Raw genomic sequence first — 22,738 nt, forward strand, 5'->3', positions numbered from 1 at the left:
AAGGCAGATAACCATAGCATTTATAACTCTTTAAGAAATTACTACCCTAAATTTACATTTACATGCTTTTGCCTAAATATGATCCCAGGACATATTCTAAAGTTATGATTTCCAACAGGACCATCTATTTTCCAACATCAACAGAAATCAGATACAACGTGGAAGAGGAAAGACGTGCCGGCACTGTGTTAATTATCACAGCACACATATAAATACCATTCCCAATCAAAACTTTAGGGTCGTTTAAGCATTTAAATTGTGTACAGAGATAATGTGAGCTGGGACTCAGACTAATGACTACGTGTAGACTTGTGATCCCCAACCTCTTCTGACTCGCTCAGCATTAAGTGTTGTGGGCAGCATCATACTTTACTCTCCCTAATGGCCTTCAGCTTTAACTTTTTAATTTCCTGCAGGTGTCAGCGGTTTGAGAGGGTCTCCCAAGCTTTTTGTTGCTCGGTAACTTGCAAGCCACAGACTGGGGACTCTTGAGTGACAGGTGGTGGATGAAGTATTATCTGACTTGGCTGCTGATCTCCCTGCTTGTTATGGTTTGCAGGGGTGGGATACGCAGCCTTGCAACCCGAATTGCGTGCAGGCTTCTCTCTTTAATTTATTTATTATTATACTTTATTTAACAAAGTTAATGCCTGTCACTCCACTTACAGGTGCGCATGTACGCACACACATGCACACACGTGTAGCCTCCAGGCATACCATCAATTAAATTATGCGTCCTCAAAACATCTGACAATTATTTTCACTTTCTCATTTAAATCCAACAGAACTGCCAGGGTGGGTGGATGCGGTGGGAAACACAGCAGCTCCTGGAGTGGCCGGCAGCAGGATGGGCTGACTGACGGCTCGCTCCAGAGCGGCACAAGACCACGGCTGGCTCTGCAGCAGCCCCCCTAATAAATAATATTAAATTATGATAATAACGATAATAGATGCCTATAGAAGCTCCCTCCTCCCCACAGCTCCAGTGGAGATCTCTCTCCCCGCCACGATTAAAAATAGCGACGAATTAATTAAGGAGACAGGGATCTCTGGCGAGAAGGGGCCCCGAGGGCTCGGCTCTCCGTTACCCCGGGGGAAGCCCGGCCTCGCCCTGCCCTGCCCTCGGGCAGCACCGCCGGGCGGGTGCCCGGTGCCCTCGGTACTGCCTGCCCCGGGTGACCGGCGGCGGCACGGCGCGGCGGAGAGAGGAGGCGGCGGGCGGCGGCAGGGAGGGGACGAACCCTGCCCTCTGCCCTCTGCCCGCCGCGGAGGCCGCCCCGCCGCCGGCAGCATGGGGAAGGCGGAAGCGGCGGAGCCGGCCCGTCAGGCCGGGCGGCGGCGCGGGGGGAGCGCGGCGAGAGGCTGAGGCGGGCGGGGAGGGCAGCGCAGCGCCGTGACGGCCGCGGCGGCCCGGCCCGACCCGACACCCCCGCGAGGAGCGGGGCGGCGGCGAACCCCCCCGCGCTGCCCGCCGGCCGGAGGCACCGGGCTGTGAGGGGCGGGGGAAGCCCGGCGGCGGCCTGCGGGGCCCGGGCCGTGCCGCGCTGAGCTGCCGGGGCCGCGGCGGGCCGGGCCGGGCGGCGGAGGGGCCCTGCCCGGGGGATGCCCGGCGGGCGGAGGGGAGCCGGGCCGGCGGCAGCGTCGGGAGGGCAGCGGGGCCGGCGGGCGGCGGCAGGCCGGGGGCAGGAGGGGCGCAGCGCCGGTGCTGCGGGGGGACGCGGCGGCCCCCCGCCATGGAGCCGCAGGTAGGGCCGCGCGGGGCGGGGGGAAGCTGAGGAGCGGGGAGGGCCGCCCGCGGCGAGGAGCGCCGGGGGAAGGGCCAGCCGAGCCCCTGGCAGGTGTCTCCGCCGTCAGTGCCCTTACACCGTAACTCGGAGACTCGCAGACGTTGTGTTTGTTATTGCTGCCGCGATCCCCAAAGATGATGTTGGCAGAGCAAGCCCAGAAGTGGTTCCCAACTCACGTGCAAGTTACGGTCCTTCAAGCCAAAGGTCTGAAGCCAAAAGGTAAAAATGGCAGCAACGATGCCTACACCATCATACAGCTGGGCAAGGAGAAGTACTCCACCTCGGTGGCCGAGAAGACCCTGGATCCCGTCTGGAAAGAAGAGGCCTCCTTCGAGCTGCCTGGATTACTCATGCAGGAGAATCCAGAAAAATACATCCTGTACCTGATTGTCATGCACAGGTCACTAGTGGGGCTGGACAAGTTTTTGGGACAGGTGGCGATAAGTCTGAATGATATATTCGAGGACAAGCAAAGAAGGAAAACGGAGTAAGTGGTGGTTGTTTTTTTTCATTATAATTTGTGCTCCTGGTGCACTTGCACTTGGTGAGGGGGAATAGTAGCCTTATTGTCAATGTACATTGAAATTAAATGAGTATGTATGTTTCATCTGTGGTGTGTTCAAAGCCCCTAACATATACAGTTATGTCATTGCAGCCTGACCACGTCCAGAGAGAAGTTTATTGTAGTCACAGTAGTTGCCCTGCATGGGGAAAGACTGTCAATAACCTTTTTTGACAAATTCTCATGTGCAACGCAAACTCATCACAGTCTGGTTTTCTAAAGACTTTTTCTTCGTTCTGCTCAGGGCCATATCCCTATTCAACTGCCACCTCAATTTGAACCACAAATGGGACTCAGACTCCCTCGAAGCCAGGGGTCATTCTCTTTAAAAATGTTTTCCTTCAATTGCTGCAACCAAGTGTCTTTAAGTATTTTATATTTATGTTTAGTGGTCAACAAACTGTGACTTAATGAGGGTTACCACAGCAGCACAGCACTTTTCTGATCCTGATCCGCTTTAGGCTGGGATCCTGCAGGCTGCTCTGTACAGCAGGCCTCAACAGAGGAGACTGAAGAGAAATGTCTGCTGTTGTAGTAGCCTCCATCATTACCTACATAAGCCTTTGTCAAGTAAAATTGCTATTTGCCAGCAAATTCTGGCACTGGAATGCAAAAAAAAAAAAAATCGTCACAGCGGTTTATGAGGCTGAACTGTAAACATATCTAACTCTCTGGGTTTTTCAACTAAATTAGTAAAATCGTTATAATTTCTAGTGAAGACATGATTGCATGAAGATGTCTGATACCAGTGTAATTTATCCTCCAAAGTGCATGGGAATAAACTGTAGGTGCACACATACTGCAGGCGTGCCTGTGACTACATGATTTGTGTTGGGTTTAGCTATGCTTGTCCCACAGAAGTAGTCCAAGAACAGCATGGAGACCTCCAAGCTAGCTAGGTGCAGGCTGTGACGTATGGGGACTGACACATCTTTCTGCAGTGGTTAAGAAGTTCCTGCCCCAGGTGCCTTTCCTCCTCCAATGTCTCTTCAGTAGAAGTAGAGTAGAAAGTAGAAGAAGTAGAGTAGAAAGGGCTCCTGTGCCCAAATCTCAGATGTTGAAATTAAAGGCTGGTGTTTCTTCTGTTGGTGATGGTGGATCTATGGTAAGATGCTGGACTTTGCGTCAAAGTGCCTAAGAGCCTGGCATCGTTTGTCTGACATTGGCTGTGCTGGGGAGGCCTGAACCGCCAGCAGAGTCAGAGCAGGCAGGTGGAGGTGGAAATCAGTACAGCAACACCAGCCAGGTCTAGTTGATCAGACAACTCTTTCTGCAGAAACTGTCTCAAAACCTGGTCCTGCTTATGTGCAGTGGCTGAGATTGAAGGAACATCAAAGACAAGTCAAAGCGGTCTCTGCCCTGACATTTGTGGGTTTTTGCAAACAAAATTCTCAGCAAAACAGTACTTTCACTAACTGTGTAATAGGGAACAAGGTGTCTGTGCAGCATCTCTTATGGGTTCCTGGTCTGTACTGTTACACTTTTTAATTGCTTATCTTTTTAAGGACAAATCAGCTAGCTTGATGCAATACATGATAATGCCTGTAGCCTTAGGATCTTAATTTCTGTTTACACGTGATTCCAGAAGTTCTAGTGGCTCTTTAAACATGCATCTGAAATATTCTTTAATCATCAGTTGTAATTATCTTGCAAGTCAGTAGGCAACTGCCTCAGTTTAAACATCTAGCTGCTCTACAGAAAAAAAAGGTGAAGGAATGAAGTAGAAACACTACTAACTGTAAAAACTTTGCAAATCTGGGTAGAAATGTGTATGCGTAAGCTGGAGGAAAATACATAAGTTATTCATGTATTACTGTGAGTAGCAAAACCTTGTTTTCCCTTTGAGGAACCGTATGCTTTTGCACCAATTTTGTTGAAAGTAGTTTGGAGCCGCAGAAAATTATTGCAAAAATTTGTGAGTGAGGTAATTAACATAGTCCTTGTGATCGTTAAACAAACATTCGGATCTCTTCAGTATTTTTCTACGAAGTTGTGCTTAGCAGGGCTTCTTAGGTGTTCTTTATTTTTTCTTTTCTTTCTCTGAAGGTGTGAGAGAGGAGCTCGCACTGTGTAAACATGGTGTGTAAACATGGTGTGGTGCTTCCCTAGACCAGCGCCGGAATGAGCAGGGCTCCCAAGGAAAGCTGCGCTTTGCCTGCGAGCTGTGCTGCGGGAGACGGGGACCTGGGGGGAAGTTCTTACAGACGGCCTACGTCCTCTTTCCAGAAGTTACTTGAGCATTTAAGATTGCAAATCTTACTAGAAGTTGATGGGTGTTAGGCTTCTGGAGCCGAACAGCTGGACTCGGAAAAATCTTGTGTAGGTGTAAAAGTGCGGATAGGCATTTAGCGGGATTTTTGGCAGCGCGCACTCACTTCGTGCCGATTTAAATTCTTACGAGATAGGAGCCATTGAAAGTCCAGTTTTCTTATCGGTCTCCGTAGGTGTTTGGAAACATAGAAAATGTCCCTGTTGAAAGTCACTTCTGGAAAAATAACGCAGAGCCTTTAAGCGTTGAGATGTTTTTGAAGAGTCCCAGGGTTGTCTGCTTGCGCGCCGTGGTGGAGCGCCTGTGTGTTGCTGTCTCCTTTCAGCATGAGTTGGAGATGTGGGTGCAATATTTGTTCGTGTGTGTGTGAGGAAACACACTTTCAAGAGTGTGTTTGCACATGCCATCGTGAACAAAACGCTCTTTCTTTTCTTCCTTTTATTAAATCCTTTTTGCTACAAAATATTCCTAGTCCTGTGTTGGCGGTAAACTAAGGGTAATATATTTGGACCCGAAGACCTTTTAGCCGTGACTGTGGTGCGGGAACTGAGATACCCAGTGCCTTTCAAGACCAAGTCCAATGTCTTTATTACCAAAGCATTCTGGTGGTTGAAAGCTATATTCATTGTTTCAGAAACACTAATCTGTTTTATTAAGCAATGTTTTTACTTTCAAATATGTTCAACAGGCTTGTGGTATTATTAAATCCAGAGTTATTTTCTCATGTTGATGTAACCTTAACATTTCTTGCTTTGTTTGGGGATGAATGAGATCCAGTTATTTGATGAAGTGTCTATTGGTAATATTTCTACTTTTTAATATATTTAATAGCTTCCTCTTTCCAACACAGCTGTACATATGGTGCTGTAAGAGACAGACTCAAGAGTCACCAGGGTATTGCAAAAAAGATATTTAATATTCTGCACAATGCTGAACCCTGTCAGCAATTCCCTAGTGCTTTTTTACTAAGGAGGTATGAGAAGTGAAGGCTACCAGCTGATTTTGAATTCCTAGGATGACCATGGGGTGTGTGACATTCAGCTTTTTGTATATTGTTTTATTTAATATTTTATAATTCGGAAGAAGTAAATTTAAAGATTCACTGCAGCTTCAGAAACACTATATTAGAGAAAAATAATCCTTTTGTCTGTATAGCTTTTCTTGTTACTTGTGACGTCTTAAGAAAAATACTTTCTGCATCAAGTTTTCAGGCAGAGGCCTCAAGATAGGATTTGCGTGTCTTGTGTTCTAATAAACTTGCTCTGGCACAAGATTTAATGAAACAAAGCAGCATATTTACCATAATTCGATAGTGAAAATTTTGTGCGCGCCATCACGCAATGTCCTTTCTCTTTCTGTCTGAAACTGACGATTTTTTCAAGTTATTAGAAGTGAAACTTTCTGGAACAGTTCGATCCAGATGTGGCTCAGATGGTCCCGTACTAGGTCTCTTCCAGAGACCTCAGCCAAAGCATCTGCAGGATCCTGTTTTCTTTCTGCATTGGTGCAAAAGTGCCCATTGCGCTGTGCTAACTTTGTAACTTTGTGTCTCTGGCATCTGCTGTAACTGGAAATGGACAGGCTCTTTTTACTTCTTTTGCTTTTTTCTCTGGAGTGAAGACTAGGCTGCAGATGCTGAGAGATTTTACTGATTTTTTTTTTAATGGTTCAAAAAAACTTGGGAGATACTGCTTTGTTGGATGTGTATTTAGCATAACTTTTCAGATCATGGTTGTATTTTTTGCAGTAAAAAGTAACTGCAAAAAATAATAGTTTTTGCTGTGGGTTTTTTTAATTCATCCTGAGAAATACATGAAATTTTTTTTTTGGTCTGCTGTTGCAGAATAAATATACCTCTGTCTTGTAATTTAAATGTAAGTGATGATCAATGTGTTGTTTTGAAGGATATATATGTTTTTTGTAATCATTTAAATTCAGTTATTATTCATAGTTGCCTTAATACTGCTGATGATCTAACAATGCGTAATATCAAAACAAATTTTTGAATTATCATGGAATAAAAAAATACTCATTTACTGACATGTCTTAATTTACTGAAGATTTTTTCAGTAGTTTTTTCTTAATGACTGGGCTTAGTTTTTTTTTTCTCCTGTGTGCTAAGTGAACACAGCAATAGAAGAACAAATTTCTGTTGCCTTTCACCGTGATGTTTCTTATTTCATTGGTATTTGCTTCATCCTTGTTGCTCTTTAATTGCACCCTATTTATTATCCATTCCTTTATTAACTTTCCTGGAGAGCTACATTTATAATACATTCAGCTGATTTAAGATGCAACACTTGTCTGGAATGTTGTAAATTTGAAGGGGGCAGGCGATGGTACAGTTATTATTTTTTATGGAAATTTTATTAGTGGAGACTTTTTTTTTGTGACTTAATTCACTTTCTCTCTGATATCTATCACACTTCAGCATTCCCCCCGCCCCAGCTGCAGCAGTGTTGTAAAAAATGCTTATTTGAGCATAATACAGTGAAGGAATCTTGGCCTCATCTGAGATGTTTCTCCTCTGCTTACATTGATCATAGAAAATAATCAGAAAACAGCTTCTCAGCAAACAAACAAACAAAAAGAATTAAGGATTGACCACAATCAATACCCCTGTGTTGTAAGCACTTATTTTTCAGTGCTGCCGAGCTTCCTGAAAGATAGGAAAATTGTATGACTTCCTGAAATGAAAGTGAATTCCTTCTTGGCAGCCTCCCTCTTGGATATGGACAGGTTTCCCCTTCACCTGCCTCTGCCCTGGCCTCTCTCTCATCTGTAGCAGCATGAGACAGAAGCAGGCACTTGAGTAGGTGGCTTCAAATGCAACTTGAATTATGAACAAGCAAACAACTACTGGTAAACAGATAGTATGATTGTCAAGGACTCAGTGCTTGTTAATGAATAGTGCCTTTTAAAAAATAATTCTACAAAACACAACACATTATGCATATTATATATTATTTACTATCTTTGTGAGTCTTTAGTTTAAACCAGAAAAATGCATTTTAGCTGATAAAACTAAATAGTAGTGGAAATAGCAGGCTGTAACAGAAATTATCAAAATGTTGTGGTTAAAGTTAGAGAAAAAACTCGTTCCACTCTAGTCAAAAGTGGAAAGAGTAGTAACTGAGAAATTTGTCAAAGGCACAGAAATAATGAGCAGCCTGGAGGATCCATATGGGTTTGTGCTGTTGCTTTCAAGATACTCACTCAGTAAAGGTAAAAAAATGAAGGTAGTAGTGAGGAACAGAAGAGAAAGCTGGTTGTTGGAGGAAACAAAGAGTTGAGCCCAGTTGTAGCTTTATGAGATTATAGTAATATTTTGAAATTATCTAGTAATATTCCCAGCATTTACATTTCAACAACAATTGCAAGCATATCTTCTGAACAAGTCATAATTCTGAGTCAGAGTGCCATCTGGATTGAAATACTGCTCCACTTTCTGTGCACACATCGCACACATGCTCGCACACACGCTCAACTGAAATAACCGGCCCTAATTTTCATACCTTCAGTTATTTTGTTTCTAAAATAAAAGTTTTCACACATAGTCTTTAGCCAAAATAATAAGTAAACTAAGACCATTTAATTCCTTTGATTCCAGTTGATGTTAGCTAACCCCTTAGTAAGGGTTTTGGGATATGCGTCGGTTCCCATATGTTTTGTGGTGTTACAATGTCACTCTGTAATATTTATTTATAAACTCTACTTTGTATATCTCATTTCAGTTGGCTTCCGGAGACTAATGGTATTCATCTTTGTGAATGTCATCGCTGATTTTAATAAATAATTTGTTTTCTTCTTCTTTTCCCCTCATACACGATGTGCTCGGCCCCTTGCCTTAATTTTCCTGCTTACTGACTTTCAGTGTGGTATCCGAGTAATTTATCACAAAACATACTTCTGCATTTTTCAAAGTGCACTTGCTGCTAATGAGAATGTTAGATGGTTCTGAGCTTTGGATGTTGGTTTTTATCCGTTAGCTGTGGACGTTTATGTTAGTAGGATTTTGTGAAGCAAGTTTCTTCAGTGTATCTGGCTTGAACATAGTAATCTAAGATTGAGAAGTACTTCTTTCCTGTGACAGCTGATGGACGTGTTCTTTCATTGGGATTTTGATGGTCTTTTCCAGGGGTAGTTTTAGAAGTACCTGCTGGTGTAGAAAATTCTCTTCATCACTGTGTAGCAGATTAAAGTTGCTTAGCAGATTGGGATGCTGATTTTACCTGTAAAATCAAGGTTAGAAGCCTTGTGGATACTGTGATGATTATGTGGCTTTTTGCATAATTCCTTCAGTAATTTGTGAATTAAAATCAAGATTTTTGCAAAAATTTTTGGGTGCAATCTAATGATTTCAGCAAAGCAAAATTAGATTAGTTCAATAGATATTTACTAGTAGAGTGAAAGCAGAGTGTCATATTTGAGAAGGAGCAAAATGAGTGAGACAATTCCTTTAGCACTTTCCATCTTCAGCACTGGCAAGAAGACAGAGTCAGAAGGTCATCTGTCACGCACGGGTTGAATGTGCTGGCTAGAAGACTTCTAATTCCTGTTGAAATTGCTAGACAAGTATCTCAGTGGTTTTGGAGGCTGTTAAAGTTTCAAGTGTAAAATTAAAATGTAATTAAAATTACATTTTAGTGGTTTTTCTTACCCAGATTGTTACTATTTTTCTTGCCTATACTGTCAGCCTGTCCTGCTCTCTGTTACATGGTGAGCAGAATAGACTGAGTGATGCTTCTTCAAAGAAGAGAGAGGGCTAAGACGTGGAACTTCCAAATTCCATGACAGATTTGGAGGATAAGACGCGACGACATCAGCTTCCTGCTGTTAGAAGAGAAACAAGATACTGCTTTCAAAATATTTGTTGAATGCAGGATGAAGGGTGCGATTAGAATGGTATAGTTAAGCAAAAGTGAGTTGGAAAACCAAGTTAATGGGAAATCAGAAAACGAGGAGGAAAAGAATGGTTGAAGAAATAGTGTTGAAAATGTGTCTTTGTAGATCACTAGCTATTTAGATGGAATAGGCAGGTCGGAGTTTTCCAGCTTGCTCATTTATAGTAACTTAGTTCAGTTCTCTCCTTCACTCTTCCTGTCTATCTTTATTAAGGTAAAGGGTTCAGTACTGCTAATACTACACAATTTACTTTAATAACATGCAGAAGATGGTTATTGTCTTTCTTAGAAATAAGGGAGTTTGCTTTTTCCACTCCAAATTGTAGGTATGGCCAAAATTGAGTAATTTTGTCATGGGTAGAAAATAGCCATGTTTCTTCAGATAAGGGTTTAGTTTTTCAAGGCTGACTGGTCAGCAGGATTTTTCCTATTCAGCCTTGAACGTTGATCTTCTCTTTACGTGTTCAAAAAAATTGTCAGCGTACAGAGTGGCAATTTATATAATTCTTACAAAATAAAAAGGATCAGAAACCTGTGCAAGACAGGCGAAGCCCATTAGCGCACTCAAAAACAGATGAGAAATAGAAGCAAGGGTTGTTCTGATGGAAACCACAGGGGAAAAGTCGAAATTAGAGGGTGTGTGGAGGACATTGTCCTACAGAACATTTGAAGGTGAGAGCAAGAAGCATGAATGTGATTCAGAAGGCAGTAGGGCTTCCTTTGAAGTTGGGAAAATTTGCCAGACTTTGTACAAGACCTGTTTAAATGAAGACTGTCTGCAAGACTGGATGTAATATTTGGTTATTAAATAAAAGGGCATCTGCTCTCATAAAAGCCACCCTGTTTTGTTCGTGTATGTTATTGGCTATTTTCCTACTTTGTACAGGCTTTCTATAGAATAAGCTCATGGCAGCCTGACAAATGGAGCATTTACTGTGGCTAAAAGTACTGTAAACAAAACCAAAATAGCAAGTTTTATTGGCTTTTATAATACATTACAATTTTTTAAATTGGCAGCGGTGTAGTGGAATTTAGTATTTTAGGACCCAAATGTTGTTATCTGAAAACAGTGGACTTCATTTTCCAACTCTTGTTTCTATTATATACAGTGCTGTTTTTTCTATTTGTTGCTCACGCCCATGTGTTGTAGGAACAGATTCTAATAAGAAACATTTACAGACTCAGTTGTTCGTTCATGTGCAGTTCCACACAAATGCATTGCCTGCATTTGTTCTCATCTGTTTAAAAAAGTAATTATTCGCCTTTGAATTTGAAGAAAATCATGATTTGAGTCTGCTTCTCATATTGTCTCGTTACAAGCTGAAGCATATGGAACCTTCATTACAGTATAACTAAACCAAGATAAACTCTTTAAGGTAACAAAGAAACCTCCTTGAAGTGCCTGAGAAAATTAAATATCTGCATTTTATACAAAGATTGGATCCAGCAATCATTATTCAAATAGAAATTCCACTGAAGTCCAGAGGAATTTTGCTGGAGTAAAGAATTTATGATTAAATTCTCTTGGAATCAGAACTTGGTCCCAGCAGGTATGAGGTCCGGTCCCTTATGCTGTTGTGTTCGCTTCTTAGGGTAAGGAGAGTTTTTTGTTTTCCCAGCTGATCTTACTTTTAGTGTCGAGTTCTTCAAAGTCTGCTTTGAAAACAAACCTTCAAGCTGCAAAGGCAATGTATTATTAGTTGTGGGCTGGAATTCTCTCCTTCACACCTGGTGAATGTCAAAATAATGCGGAGGTATGCCAGGTGAGTACTGGTGGTGGCACAGAGTGGTTGTTGATTCATGATAAGAATGCCAATAGTTGAGTTAAATTAAGTTTTAAAAGAAGAAGCTTTCTTCCACACAGCAAAAAGCTTAAGAATTTATGTCTTGATATTGGCCTAAAAGAAGTTAGCAAGTGTCACACATTAGTGTAAAGTTTTGCTAATTCCCAAGTGGAAATGTATGAAAGTTCAGGGATCTTGTGAGAGATACAGCATTAATGTTTGAGACCTGTGAGGTGAGGGAAATAGGGAGAAGGCAAATATGTTTTCTTGCAGTGCAGGCTAAGCCATTACATTTGAATGTCAAAAAGTGAGGTCCTCTCTGCCTATTAAGCCTCTTAAAACACTCATAAGCCTTATTTATGTTTATGTTCTGTGTCTGTCTAAGGAATCATAGTGAGGACTTTCTCAAATTCAAGGTGGTTTTTGATTTGTTTGTGTGTTGTTTTTTTTTTTTTCTGCACAGGCAAGGTTGTCTGAGCAAGGGCTTGCTCATTATAGCTGTGTATATTTTTTATTTTTTGAAGAAAATATACAAACATATTTTCTTTTAAAAAAGAGTTTTAAAGAAAGTCGGCTATCTTGTCTTCCAGTTTTTGTGATACTGTAAATCACAAAAAAGATTTACTTTTGCGTCTGTTGTGTGTTTTCTGTAACAACTCTATAGATTCCTTAAAGTGTTTCTGGAATCACTTACCACAAAATGAAACGTTATTAACTAAAAGGAAAAATGATCCATCTTCTTCAGACACATAACATATTTCAAGTTTTGCATTTCATTTAAAATATATAAAGGAAGTTACCTCACAACAGAAGAAAAACTTTATTCCTAAGGGTTTAATTGTCCTCCTTCTGGTTTGAACTTCTGGATCTACTGGTCTGGATTCCTGTTGTCCAGTGCTGGGACAGAGGAGGACTGATATTTCTTAATTATTTTGTTTTAGTATGGGATATAAAACCTTTTGGGCATCACAAAGCAACAAAAAAAAGTCATAATACCCTTTATCCTTTCATTATTTCTTTGGCTGGTCACTTTTAGAAGTATTTGCTCAACTAAAAATACTATCTCTGCCTGAAAATTTGATTTCAGCTATCACGTTTAAAAATACTTATGAAATCTGAAAGGAAATTGAAGGTTATTTTTCTCCTTTTGTGACCTTGTTTCCTATATTTGGCAGTATTGAATAACGTGTGTATAACTGCATAATCGATTCTGCATCTGTGCTGATAGGCAATTTCGTTTCTTAGTCTCCAAAAGTTACTTCATCGTGATGCTGCTGAGTTAGCATGTGCGCATGCATTTCTCCTGACAGTGGGCTTGGAGCACTTCTTTGCAGCTGGCACATCTTTGAAATATGCTGTTGTGCCCTTTTTTATATAGGAAAGGGTATTGATGATGAGTGTGGAGAAGGGATTGTCCGTCATTCGTTTAGGTGAAGGAAGATTGAGCCATAATTCTGCAGATGCTCCCGTGGGACAATGGAGCACTGTAGGGAATGAATAGGACACTTGGATAATGATTAAGCCTTTGCTGGACCTGTCAAAGAAGCACACTTGGCTTTTCGAAACACACCTTTGATTTATTTTCAAGGAATGGGGGTTTGTGTCATGGTTCCAAAGCCCGTGGAAATATTTCTGAAGTTAATCCTACAGGTGACCTGCAAAAGAAGGGACAGGTGTTAGATACACCTGCGCACTCACTGTTCTGCCACCGGTGCTCGTGGAGCTACAGTCAACATTAGTAGTTGCAGAACTGAAATGATAGTTGACTATTCAGGGGTCTCGGGTATTTGTTTGCTAGTGCAGTTGACATAAATCTTAAGCAGGGGTTAGAAGGAAGGGATAGAGGGGAAAAATGTTTGCTAGCGTATAAACGTGAGCAAAATCAAAGGAGAAAAGTTTACTAGATTAAATATTTGCCACGTAGGTAATATACATCACAGCTAAATGTGTTCTTTTAAAGAGCAAAATAAAATGTATTTGTATTTATAATTAACATTAGATAAAAATTTTCCTTTGTAAGCAGATGCGAGCCCATTAGCTTTGATGAAGTTTAGCAAGCTGCCACGGAGCTGACTTTGGTTCTCGACACAGGTGAACAGTGCAAAGAGCTTCATGCTTGCTTCTCTTCAAAAACAAATACCAGTTTTTTAATACAGGAACGTTTTCATTTTTGGTATGGAATTTGGTTTTCATATGTTAAATTATACTAGCCAGATACATTAACCAACTAACCAGAGTTTATTGAGTTGCTTGCAGAAAACACAACTTAACTTGCTTTTTTCTCTCCTTTAAGGTGGTTTCAGCTAGAGTCCAGACAAGGGAAGAGAACTAAAGACAGAGGAGAAATAAAGGTCAATATTCAGTTTATGAGGAATAACATGACAGCAAGTATGTTTGATTTGTCAATGAAGGACAAAACCAAATCCCCTTTTGCTAAACTAAAAGACAAAATGAAGGGTCGAAAAAATGATGGGACATTTTCGGATACATCCTCTGCAATCATCCCAAGTACTCACATACCTGATGCAAACATAGAGGTATGTAGTGGTGAAGTACAAATGAAATCAAAACCAAAAAAACCTTTCCTTTTGGGACCTCAGCGGCTATCCTCAGCTCATTCAATGTCAGATTTAACAGGATCACATGTCTCCTCTGAAAAAATGAAGTCTGGTGCAGTTGGTTACTCTCATCTTTTCAGGCGTCAGCTAGAATCTTTTGGCTCAGTTGATGAAGGTGGTAAGTAAATCTCATACTACTTAATGTTGACCATTATAATTACAGTTCACTGCTATTAGAGCATTCAAAAGTCTGGTTTTTTTTAGTTTATGAAGTGATTAGAAGGCCAAAAAGTTAAGAATTATTGCTGGCCTATTTTTTTTAACTTTCATTAGTTGGTGTTAACTCATACATGCTGTTTCAGAGCATAAAGAATAATTTATATTGGTCAGAATTTATGATAATTTATCATTTTTCTTCTTACGTCCTCATTTAAGACTATGTTGTTGTAAAGCATTGCATTCTAGAGGGAACTCGAGACAAAATAACATCTTGTAAAAAAAGAAAAGTCTGTTTAAAAAGTTAAAAACTCACCAAAGTTTTAAACCTGATTTATACAAAGAACTGAAATACTCTGCATTGTTCAAAGTTATTATGCAGCAATAGACTACTGTCGCTTTCTGGAATGGCACACTAGTCACAGCTGTCTTCTTTGTAGCACTTAGTTTTCACAGAGGAAACAAAAGTTTGCTGTAGTGTCTATCCATAAATATTTCTGAACCACGAAGTCCAGGCCACAGCTGTTCATTTTATGTTTTTTTAAATAGCTTAGTTACTCAGCAGTGTTTTGAACCAAAACTCAATTGCAAAGCATCTAGACCTAAGCTAAAATGGGTTCTCTGCATGTCATAAACTGTGATACAGTGTCTCATTGAAAATATACTAATGACAGATTGTTTGCAGGGAGTCTAAAATCTCCACATAGAAGGACATTAAGTGTTGATACTTCTAAAATGAACCAGCTTGACAGCACAGTCGATGAAACGGCACTTGAAGCACAAAATGACCCATTTACCAACGTGAGTGCTTCGTTACCCCAAAAATTTGCTACGCTGCCAAGACAGAAGAATCCATTTGAAGAAAGCCCAGCAACGTGGGATCAAAACATAAGCCTGTTTTCCAAACCTGTCGAAATCAGAAAAGAAATTAAAAAAGAGAAAAAAGAGAAAGTTAGTCTTTTTGAAAGAGTGACTGGAAAAAAAGATAGCAAGAGGTCAGATAAACTTAGCAACGGGGGATCAGACAGTTCTACTGACTTGAAATCACCTGGTGCATTTGGGGAAACTCATCAGGAGAGTTTTGATTATGAGTCAACTAATCCGTTTATGACAAACTTCAAGCCTACAAGCATGTTGCCATCTTCAAGGTAGGTTTTTGCTGTATTTTGATCTGAGATCTTGAGTGTGTTATATAAATGAAAATGTGAAGTGTTGGGAAACACAATCTTTGTGCTTCGTATACGTTTATATCATTGCTTATCTGTTTCTAAGTTACAAACTTTTATATAGTTTGATCTTCTCTTACTTCATTTTGCAGTTACCTTTATATTACTAATAAGTACCGTGAGTATCCTTGGGTACTTGCCTTTGTGGAAGACCTTGTTTGTGCTTCAGAATGGGTTCTTCCTGGAAGTCTTCTGCTCTGAGTGAATGCTCATTGCTAATTATTACACTACCCTAAGTGAAGATTTTAGAGGGAAAGGTTTCAATCCTAAAATGAATCAGAATAAATAAAAGGGTGAAGAAAACGTGAGTAATGAAAACAAATCCTGTGGATGTCACCATTCAGGAAAAAAATGGATTTACATTCTTTGTGTTAAAGCACACGAATTGAAGACCATTCTGTTTCTAAATGGGAGCACCCACATGGGCCTTTATTGCACTGGAATTCATTTGGCTCGTTGTAGCTTTGCTGAGTTTCTGGGTGTTCAAGTTGTTGTACAAGGCAGCAGTTTATGTGCTAAGCAGAGTGAATTAAGTAACAGGGACTGATAAGAAACTTTGATTTAAATAATCCATTTTAATTTTTGTTTTATCAACAGTTACACTTTCTTTTTTTTTAAGGAAAAAAGTTATCCCACAGTTTGTTTCCTTATATATATACAAAAATATATAAGCACAACACATATACTTTTCCCAGTAGATAAATATTTAAGCAGTTAAGGATTTAACTTTTAGCCATTGACATTCTCATTTTTTTCTGTATATTAATGCCTTTTAACATTAAAAGTTAATTAACATAATTAACAGTCCTTCTTTTTTCAAAGTAATGATTAATTTCTATTTAATGACTTAAATTTGGTAGAAATCGAATTTAAAACTAAAATGTTCTAAACTGGAATTTTAAGGTTGTAAAATAAATCACCATTTCAAATGGAAAACGTGTTTCTGACAAATTTGCCTTTCCCTGTCTATTAATTCCTTAATTAATGACACAGTAGTATTTTCCTTTTTAAAAAAAAAAATATAATATTTGCTTCTTGTTGTCTTGTTCTTTAAGATTTTACAACAGATCGATCTTACTATATCCCAACTCAGTTTTATTCATAGGTTAGGATGCATGCACTCCTGATTTAAACTTCTAATCATTTTCTCAACAAAAGTAATCATGGATATGAACTAGATAAATGAACTGAAATGGAACTGCTATAGAAAAGATTTGGTTGCTAGAAGCTCCCACAGACTTCAGTGAATTATCTTCTTAGTGTCTTCTATGAATCAAGTCAGTTCCTAGTGTCTTAAATAACATGTTTACAGACAGAGTCTTAGAATATTATTTATTTAATAAAGGATTTCTCTAGATTAGAGTAAGGTTAGGATGTAGCTTGGTTTGTCAGAAGTTAAACTTCCATTTAAATAAGCTCCTTTAAAGAGAAGTAATTTAAATAACAATTAAAATTACATAGCTTTTTTTTTTTTTTTAATCGACAAAATGTATTCAGGCGGATGCTAGATATAAGTGGTGAAATCTTTTGAAGTTCTTGAATGCAGCAGATCTTGATAAATATAAATCTTTAACAGGAATCATGATGGACTTTTTTTTCTTTATTTTGTAATTAAAAAGCTCATCACAGTGCCCATTCAGAAGGACTCTAGTCATTTGTTCCCCCTCTTTGTATAAGTCTCTTTTACTATTCTTGACATTTATGTAAACATAAACTTTTGATAAAACAAATAGATATTCTGTTATTTTCAAAAAGCAAAAAATAGTAAACATTTTGACCTTTTTTATAAGACAACTGTTATGGAATAATATCTAGCATGCAATAATTTAAGGTAGAAGCTCTCAATTTTTATATGCTCCAGTATTATGTTCTGTGAGAATCTTTTAGAATAAGTTTACTTTCTTTCAAGTGTATCTTGTACAGTGATTTTCTTTTGAAGTAGAAACTAATACAAGATGTGCATATTTAATAAGTTTACAGTTTAAGTTTACCTTTTATCTGTGGAGGATTTGTTGAATAGAATCCATTTTTAATTTTTCAAACTAGTAATACTGTGAAGAAAGAATTGTATAAATCTGTGGGCACAAAATAAATGAGGTTGAGTAACAAATTCAGTATGCAGAAAACGTACACAGGGAATTTAGACGTTGAGTTGCTTTTTATTTACTCAGCATGCTATTAAGCTCTTGTGGATGGATACCATTTCTGCAAGTAAACCAGGCAGTGTCTTTTTATTAAAGTGTGTCCAAAACCAGTGTTCTGGTGCAGATGAGGAGTTTGCTTTGCAGGTGAATCTCCCAGTTAACCCCGTTTAGCTAAGCCTTAGTTTGAGTGACGAAATGGCCCCGGGGCATAGGAACTGGATTCCAATCTGATGAAACTCACCTGGAGGATGTATTCCAGGAGCACACTGTAGCCACAAAAGGGTGGTCAGTCCATGGGACTCGGCTGGAGATAGTGGAAAGTGTAAGAAAAAAAATCCCACAGCAACCTTCTTTCCCCACCCTCCAAAAAAATGACCAAACCCAGCTCCTTCATGTGCAGAATGTGGCGGTCAGGTACTTAGCACCAATGAAGCTACGAAGTCAGCAGGAGTCTTCTCAGTGACTTTGGAGAGTTTTGGGCCAGGCTCCAGTCCATCCTGATTATTTGTGTTTGGTACTGGTGTGCAGGACAGCAGCTCATAACGACGTCCCTGTGAGTTGCAGAACAGAGTTGCTGAATAGCCCTTCACCCATCCAGTCGTTAAGCGCTGACTGCTGTATGCCTACTCTGTCACTAGTTGCTTTTACTTACTATTTAAAAGAATGAATATAAATACATCTTCCACCTGTTTCTCCGCTGCTGATACAGAAAATGTAGAAGTGGCTTGGCAAGTTACAGGATTATTTTATTTTTCCTAAATCAAGAAGTATCCCAGGATTATTTGAAAATTATTATTTATTTTTATCACTATTATTTATTATTGCTATTTCAAGAAGGTTTAAGAAGTATTTTGGAAAAACAAAACAAAACCTGCCTGGTTTTTGTATAACACCAGCTGTCAGGAAATCACAAAATATGGACCCCTAATTTCTATTAATCACTGCTCTGGCAAAGGCTTGTTCTGTGGCTTTGGCTAAATCACTTAGTCTCCCTGCTCCTGATCTGCAAAATGAGGATGAAATTTTGTTACGTCTTACAAATGGTGAGTGGATAAATTAGTATTTTTTTAAGGGTTTTATAGATACAGTGTTACAGTATTACATAAGTGTTAAGATTGGAGTTTTTTATTGTCTGGTGAAGGGGTAATATAGATATTTATGAGCTGATTTCTCAACAATTTAAAAATACTCCAGTCTCATAGTGAAACAAGAAACACTGTTTTTGCAAATATTATAAAATCTGTTAGTTCCACAGGATTTATATCATAGAGCCAATGAAGAATTTTTAAGCATACAATATGTCTAGTATTTTTAGCTAGCATTTACCAATAATAGTTTTGTCTTCGTACTTCTTAATCCACTGGTTTGAAACTTTTACCTAATATCATCTTAAATTGCATTCATTCTTACAATTACTGCTATTGCCATGGCTCTTAAGAGGTTAATTTGCAGTCAGGAGCCACGTGGATTTTGTGTTGAACGCAGTTAAAGAAATTGAGAGTACTCCTGGAAAACAAAGATTGTTTTGTGCCATGACCAAACCTTGTGCGTCATTTCTCTAAAATTGTGTTTAGGAAAATACACTACGGTAGGCTGATAAACTGATGTGAAAATTTCTCAATTTACACCACTTGACAAGTGCTAAAAGAAAAGCATCTTTAATTTTAATGTGTTATTAAGACCTTTTTAGAGAGATTGTACAAGTTATTAACAAGGTCCTCTGAGACAGGAGACGGGTAATTAACAAGACCTACAGAAAGAGAGTTTAGATAATTAACAAGATCTTAGGCACTGGACACAGGGAAACAAATAGCCCAATATTTAAAGCTGACAGGTTGTTACTAGTCTGATCAAATTCCAGATCTGGGAAACTGAATTGATGGGTGTTTGGGAGCTTTCTAAGAAACATTTTATACACACACACACACAAAATCATGTTACATATATATAAATATACACAGTATGTTCTGTATATACATATATGCATGCATATATAGAGAGGTAAATTAAAAAAAAACCACAGCGTTTTAAAGTAGCACTTCCATGATTTAAGTATTGTTAAACTTCGAGAAAAGAAGATAAAGCTGGTGCCTACATATGGGTTACACTTTATCTCAAGTTCTTGCAATAAATATGTTACATTCTAAGCAGTATGGAAGATGGAATAGAGGAGGAGAAAGAAAAATGTATCTTACTAGGACTCACTGTAACAATTATAGATAATGCTTATATTTATAACATTAGTTATTGGTCAATTGACATATAAAATCCAAAAATATTATTCAGGGTTTTTTTTCTGTTCTTTTACTGCTTCAGCCTTTTATAAAAATTGCAAATCAAAAAACCTCCAACCCAACCCTTCGACTTACCTCTTTTACATCTTCCCAATTTGTCTGTCATTTCTGAATGCAGTTATTTTCTTCAGCATCTCTCCCCCATACTGTCCTCACGTGGAGCCGTTAAGGCTGCCCGCCTCTCCAGTGATGCCTGTTCCACTGAGTTTCTGCAGTTTCATTTTTCTCAATGAATGGATATAGTGTTTGAAAGAAGGAATTTCAAATATTTGATATTTCCATTAGTAGATTTGAGAAAAAAAAAAAAAAAATGAAATGCCATGAAAACATAGGGCTGATAGCCACGATGTGTTCAGAACATATTAAATTGTTAAATGTAAAGAACAGCCGATGTCTGTTACATTTCAGCAAATATTAAAATTTTGTATGTGTGATGGTCAGCTGGTTAGAGATGCTTTTGCGAAATCATGGCGTTACTCTGAATTTCTAGGTTACTACTTGTCAGTTGAGCTATGTTAGTAGACCAGGTGCCTGGTTCTAGTCAACTTCAGTTGTAAAGTAAAACCAGTTAGCTTAAACCACAGTGAAGGTAAGTTATTAGTGCAATAACTTCAGCATCATCAGAGATAAATGACAGTTAAATGGGTTCAGTCTCGCCTGTTACATATGGTGTGCCAGAGGCATAGTTACTGGCCACAGCTCCGTTGGAATGAACCCCAGAAGTTGCCTGATCGGAGCAAAGGGTTCACAGAATCACAGAATGTTAGGGATTGGAAGGGACCTCAAAGGATCATCTAGTCCAATCCCCCTGCCAGAGCAGGACCACCTAGATCAGATCACACAAGAACGCGTCCAGGCGGGTTTTGAACATCTCCAGAGAAGGAGACTCCACAACCTCTCTGGGCAGCCTGTTCCAGTGTTCTGTTACCCTTACTGGGAAGAAGTTCTTCCTCATGTTTAAGCGGAACCTCCTATGTTCCAGCTTATATCCATTTCCCCTTGTCCTATCATTGGATGCCACTGAGAAGAGCCTGGCTCCATCCTCATGACAGTCACCCTTTACATATTTATAAACATTAATGAGGTCCCCCCTCAGTCTCCTCTTCTCCAAAGAAGGGTTGTAATGGCTGTGTATTTCTTTACCAAGTCGCTCATCCTTTTCCGGTGTACAATACAACTCCACGATTTTTAATTTTCATATACCTTGTTCAGAAGTGTTGATCTCTAGCGAGTTTGTTACTGTGCTTGCTAGAGCAATAAAGTCCCTTCTGACATTTTAACCTATATTTCTCTGTTAGTCAAAAAATGACACCAGGTGAGCTATGCTATTTTCAGAATTTCGTTTCCTCTGTCAGTGTTAGCATGTCTTATTTTAAGAACAGCGTACTTCTGCATTGCTTTTCTTGAAATGAAAGGATTTTTTTCAGTTCTCTACTGAAATTTGACTAGACTTCTCTCTAGTCAACTGTGGTTATCTATAGTCTAGGTAGAATATTAATAGACTACAGCAGTGTATTAATTATACTGTAGACTGCTAATATTTGTTAATTTGGTGTGGTAAAGCTGTCAGTAGAACATTATTTCAATGAAACAAATACATTACAGGTATGTGAGAGGTAACGGGAAATGACAGAACAAGCAGAAGTCGTGCAAGGATTCTTAGTGTACTGGTCTGTCCTGACAAGACTGTTATCATCCAGTTTAGAAAGATCATTGCATGTGATGAAAGAGCTAATGAAATCTTCCCCAAAGCTACTACAAAGCAATGGTCGCAGTGTTTGAGATATTACTAGGGTGGTTTGGAGCAATCAGTTCCTAGAGAGATATTGTAGAAAAGGCTTAGTGTTGATCTTGACTTTTGCAGACTCTTCACCAGCAATCACCTACTCCTAATGAGTTGTCTGTTTTACAAACGCTGTTGGGAAAGTTCATCCTGCTGGCTGCACGACAAGATTTTTTTCAAGCTTTCATTGTCTGTTGATGCACATTAGGGCATGTGAAAACTTTTTTGAGTGGATGCGTGAGTCATATTACCTGTCCCGAGGGGGAATGCACTGCCTGTACTGTTTTCTTTGAAAAAAAAAAAAGTTACATGCAGTTTCTATATTAATAAATGCAGAAGCTATGTAAAATTGATGAACATTTTTTTTTTTCTGCTTCGTTGTAAGAGCTAAGAATTAGTGCTATTTTTTTTAAGTATTCAGAAATGGTTCTGGAAGTTTCAATGCCAAATTTTACTTTAGGCTTGTTGGGTTTTTTGTTTGACTTATAGATCTCTAGTAGTAGGGTCTATTTATGGAGGTGCTGGTACAACTTTATACAACAAGTATAAAAATCTTCAGTGGTCTCCTGAGGATAAAACTTCATTTTTTTTTAGCCATAGCACAACTGCGTAGTAAAAGGAGAAATATTTAAATGCTTAAAAATATTAACTTTTTACGTAAAACTATTGTTGTTTGTTTCCAGAAACTTAAGTTCATGTTCAGTTGAGTTCAACGTGAGAGATCGCTTTGGAGTTCAGAATGTCTTCTAAGTCCTGAATAACAAGTGAATTTGCACAAGTAATGTGTCCAGCAGTGTGCAAGTACAAGTACCATTGTTTTAGGATGTTTATATTTTTGGAAGGAGAAGGCTAGCATTCTTACAGAGCTCATGAATGCAGCCCTCTATGCCTCCAGTTCCCTTGATCTGTCTCCAGCGGTATCAGACACCTCAGAATTGGCCACCAGCCTACTGTGGATCCAAATTCACATCTATTTTCAAAATGAAGGAGTTCATACATAAAGGCAAAATTTGGTTAAATACTTTGAGTTGTTTTAACTGAAAACTTCTAGGTAGTTGCATAGTCGTGTTTCTCCTGCACTAAATTCAAAATAGACGTGAGCCACAAGAGAAAAGGCTGCTTCCTTCAAGTCCATATGGTTCAGGACCGTTATCTAGCACTGTACTCAGAGACTGTAACTGCTTATCTCATGGAACCCTCTGCCACCTTTA

The 22,738-nt window shown here is 39.1% G+C and overlaps 1 protein-coding gene across 1 annotated transcript in view; it reads left to right on the top strand.

The window, feature by feature from the left end:
• Positions 1-1,921: 1,921 nt before the first annotated feature.
• Positions 1,922-22,738, top strand: part of RAB11FIP2 (RAB11 family interacting protein 2) — a 29,038-nt gene continuing 8,221 nt past the window's right edge. The window contains exons 1-3 of the mRNA XM_009977493.2: positions 1,922-2,274; positions 13,600-14,042; positions 14,766-15,228. Coding sequence (XP_009975795.2) covers positions 1,922-2,274; positions 13,600-14,042; positions 14,766-15,228 — 1,259 coding nt within the window. The remainder of the gene's footprint in view (positions 2,275-13,599; positions 14,043-14,765; positions 15,229-22,738) is intronic.

Source organism: Tauraco erythrolophus, chromosome 9 (genome assembly GCF_009769465.1).
Source record: "Tauraco erythrolophus isolate bTauEry1 chromosome 9, bTauEry1.pri, whole genome shotgun sequence".
Taxonomy (NCBI): Eukaryota; Metazoa; Chordata; class Aves; order Musophagiformes; family Musophagidae; genus Tauraco; species Tauraco erythrolophus.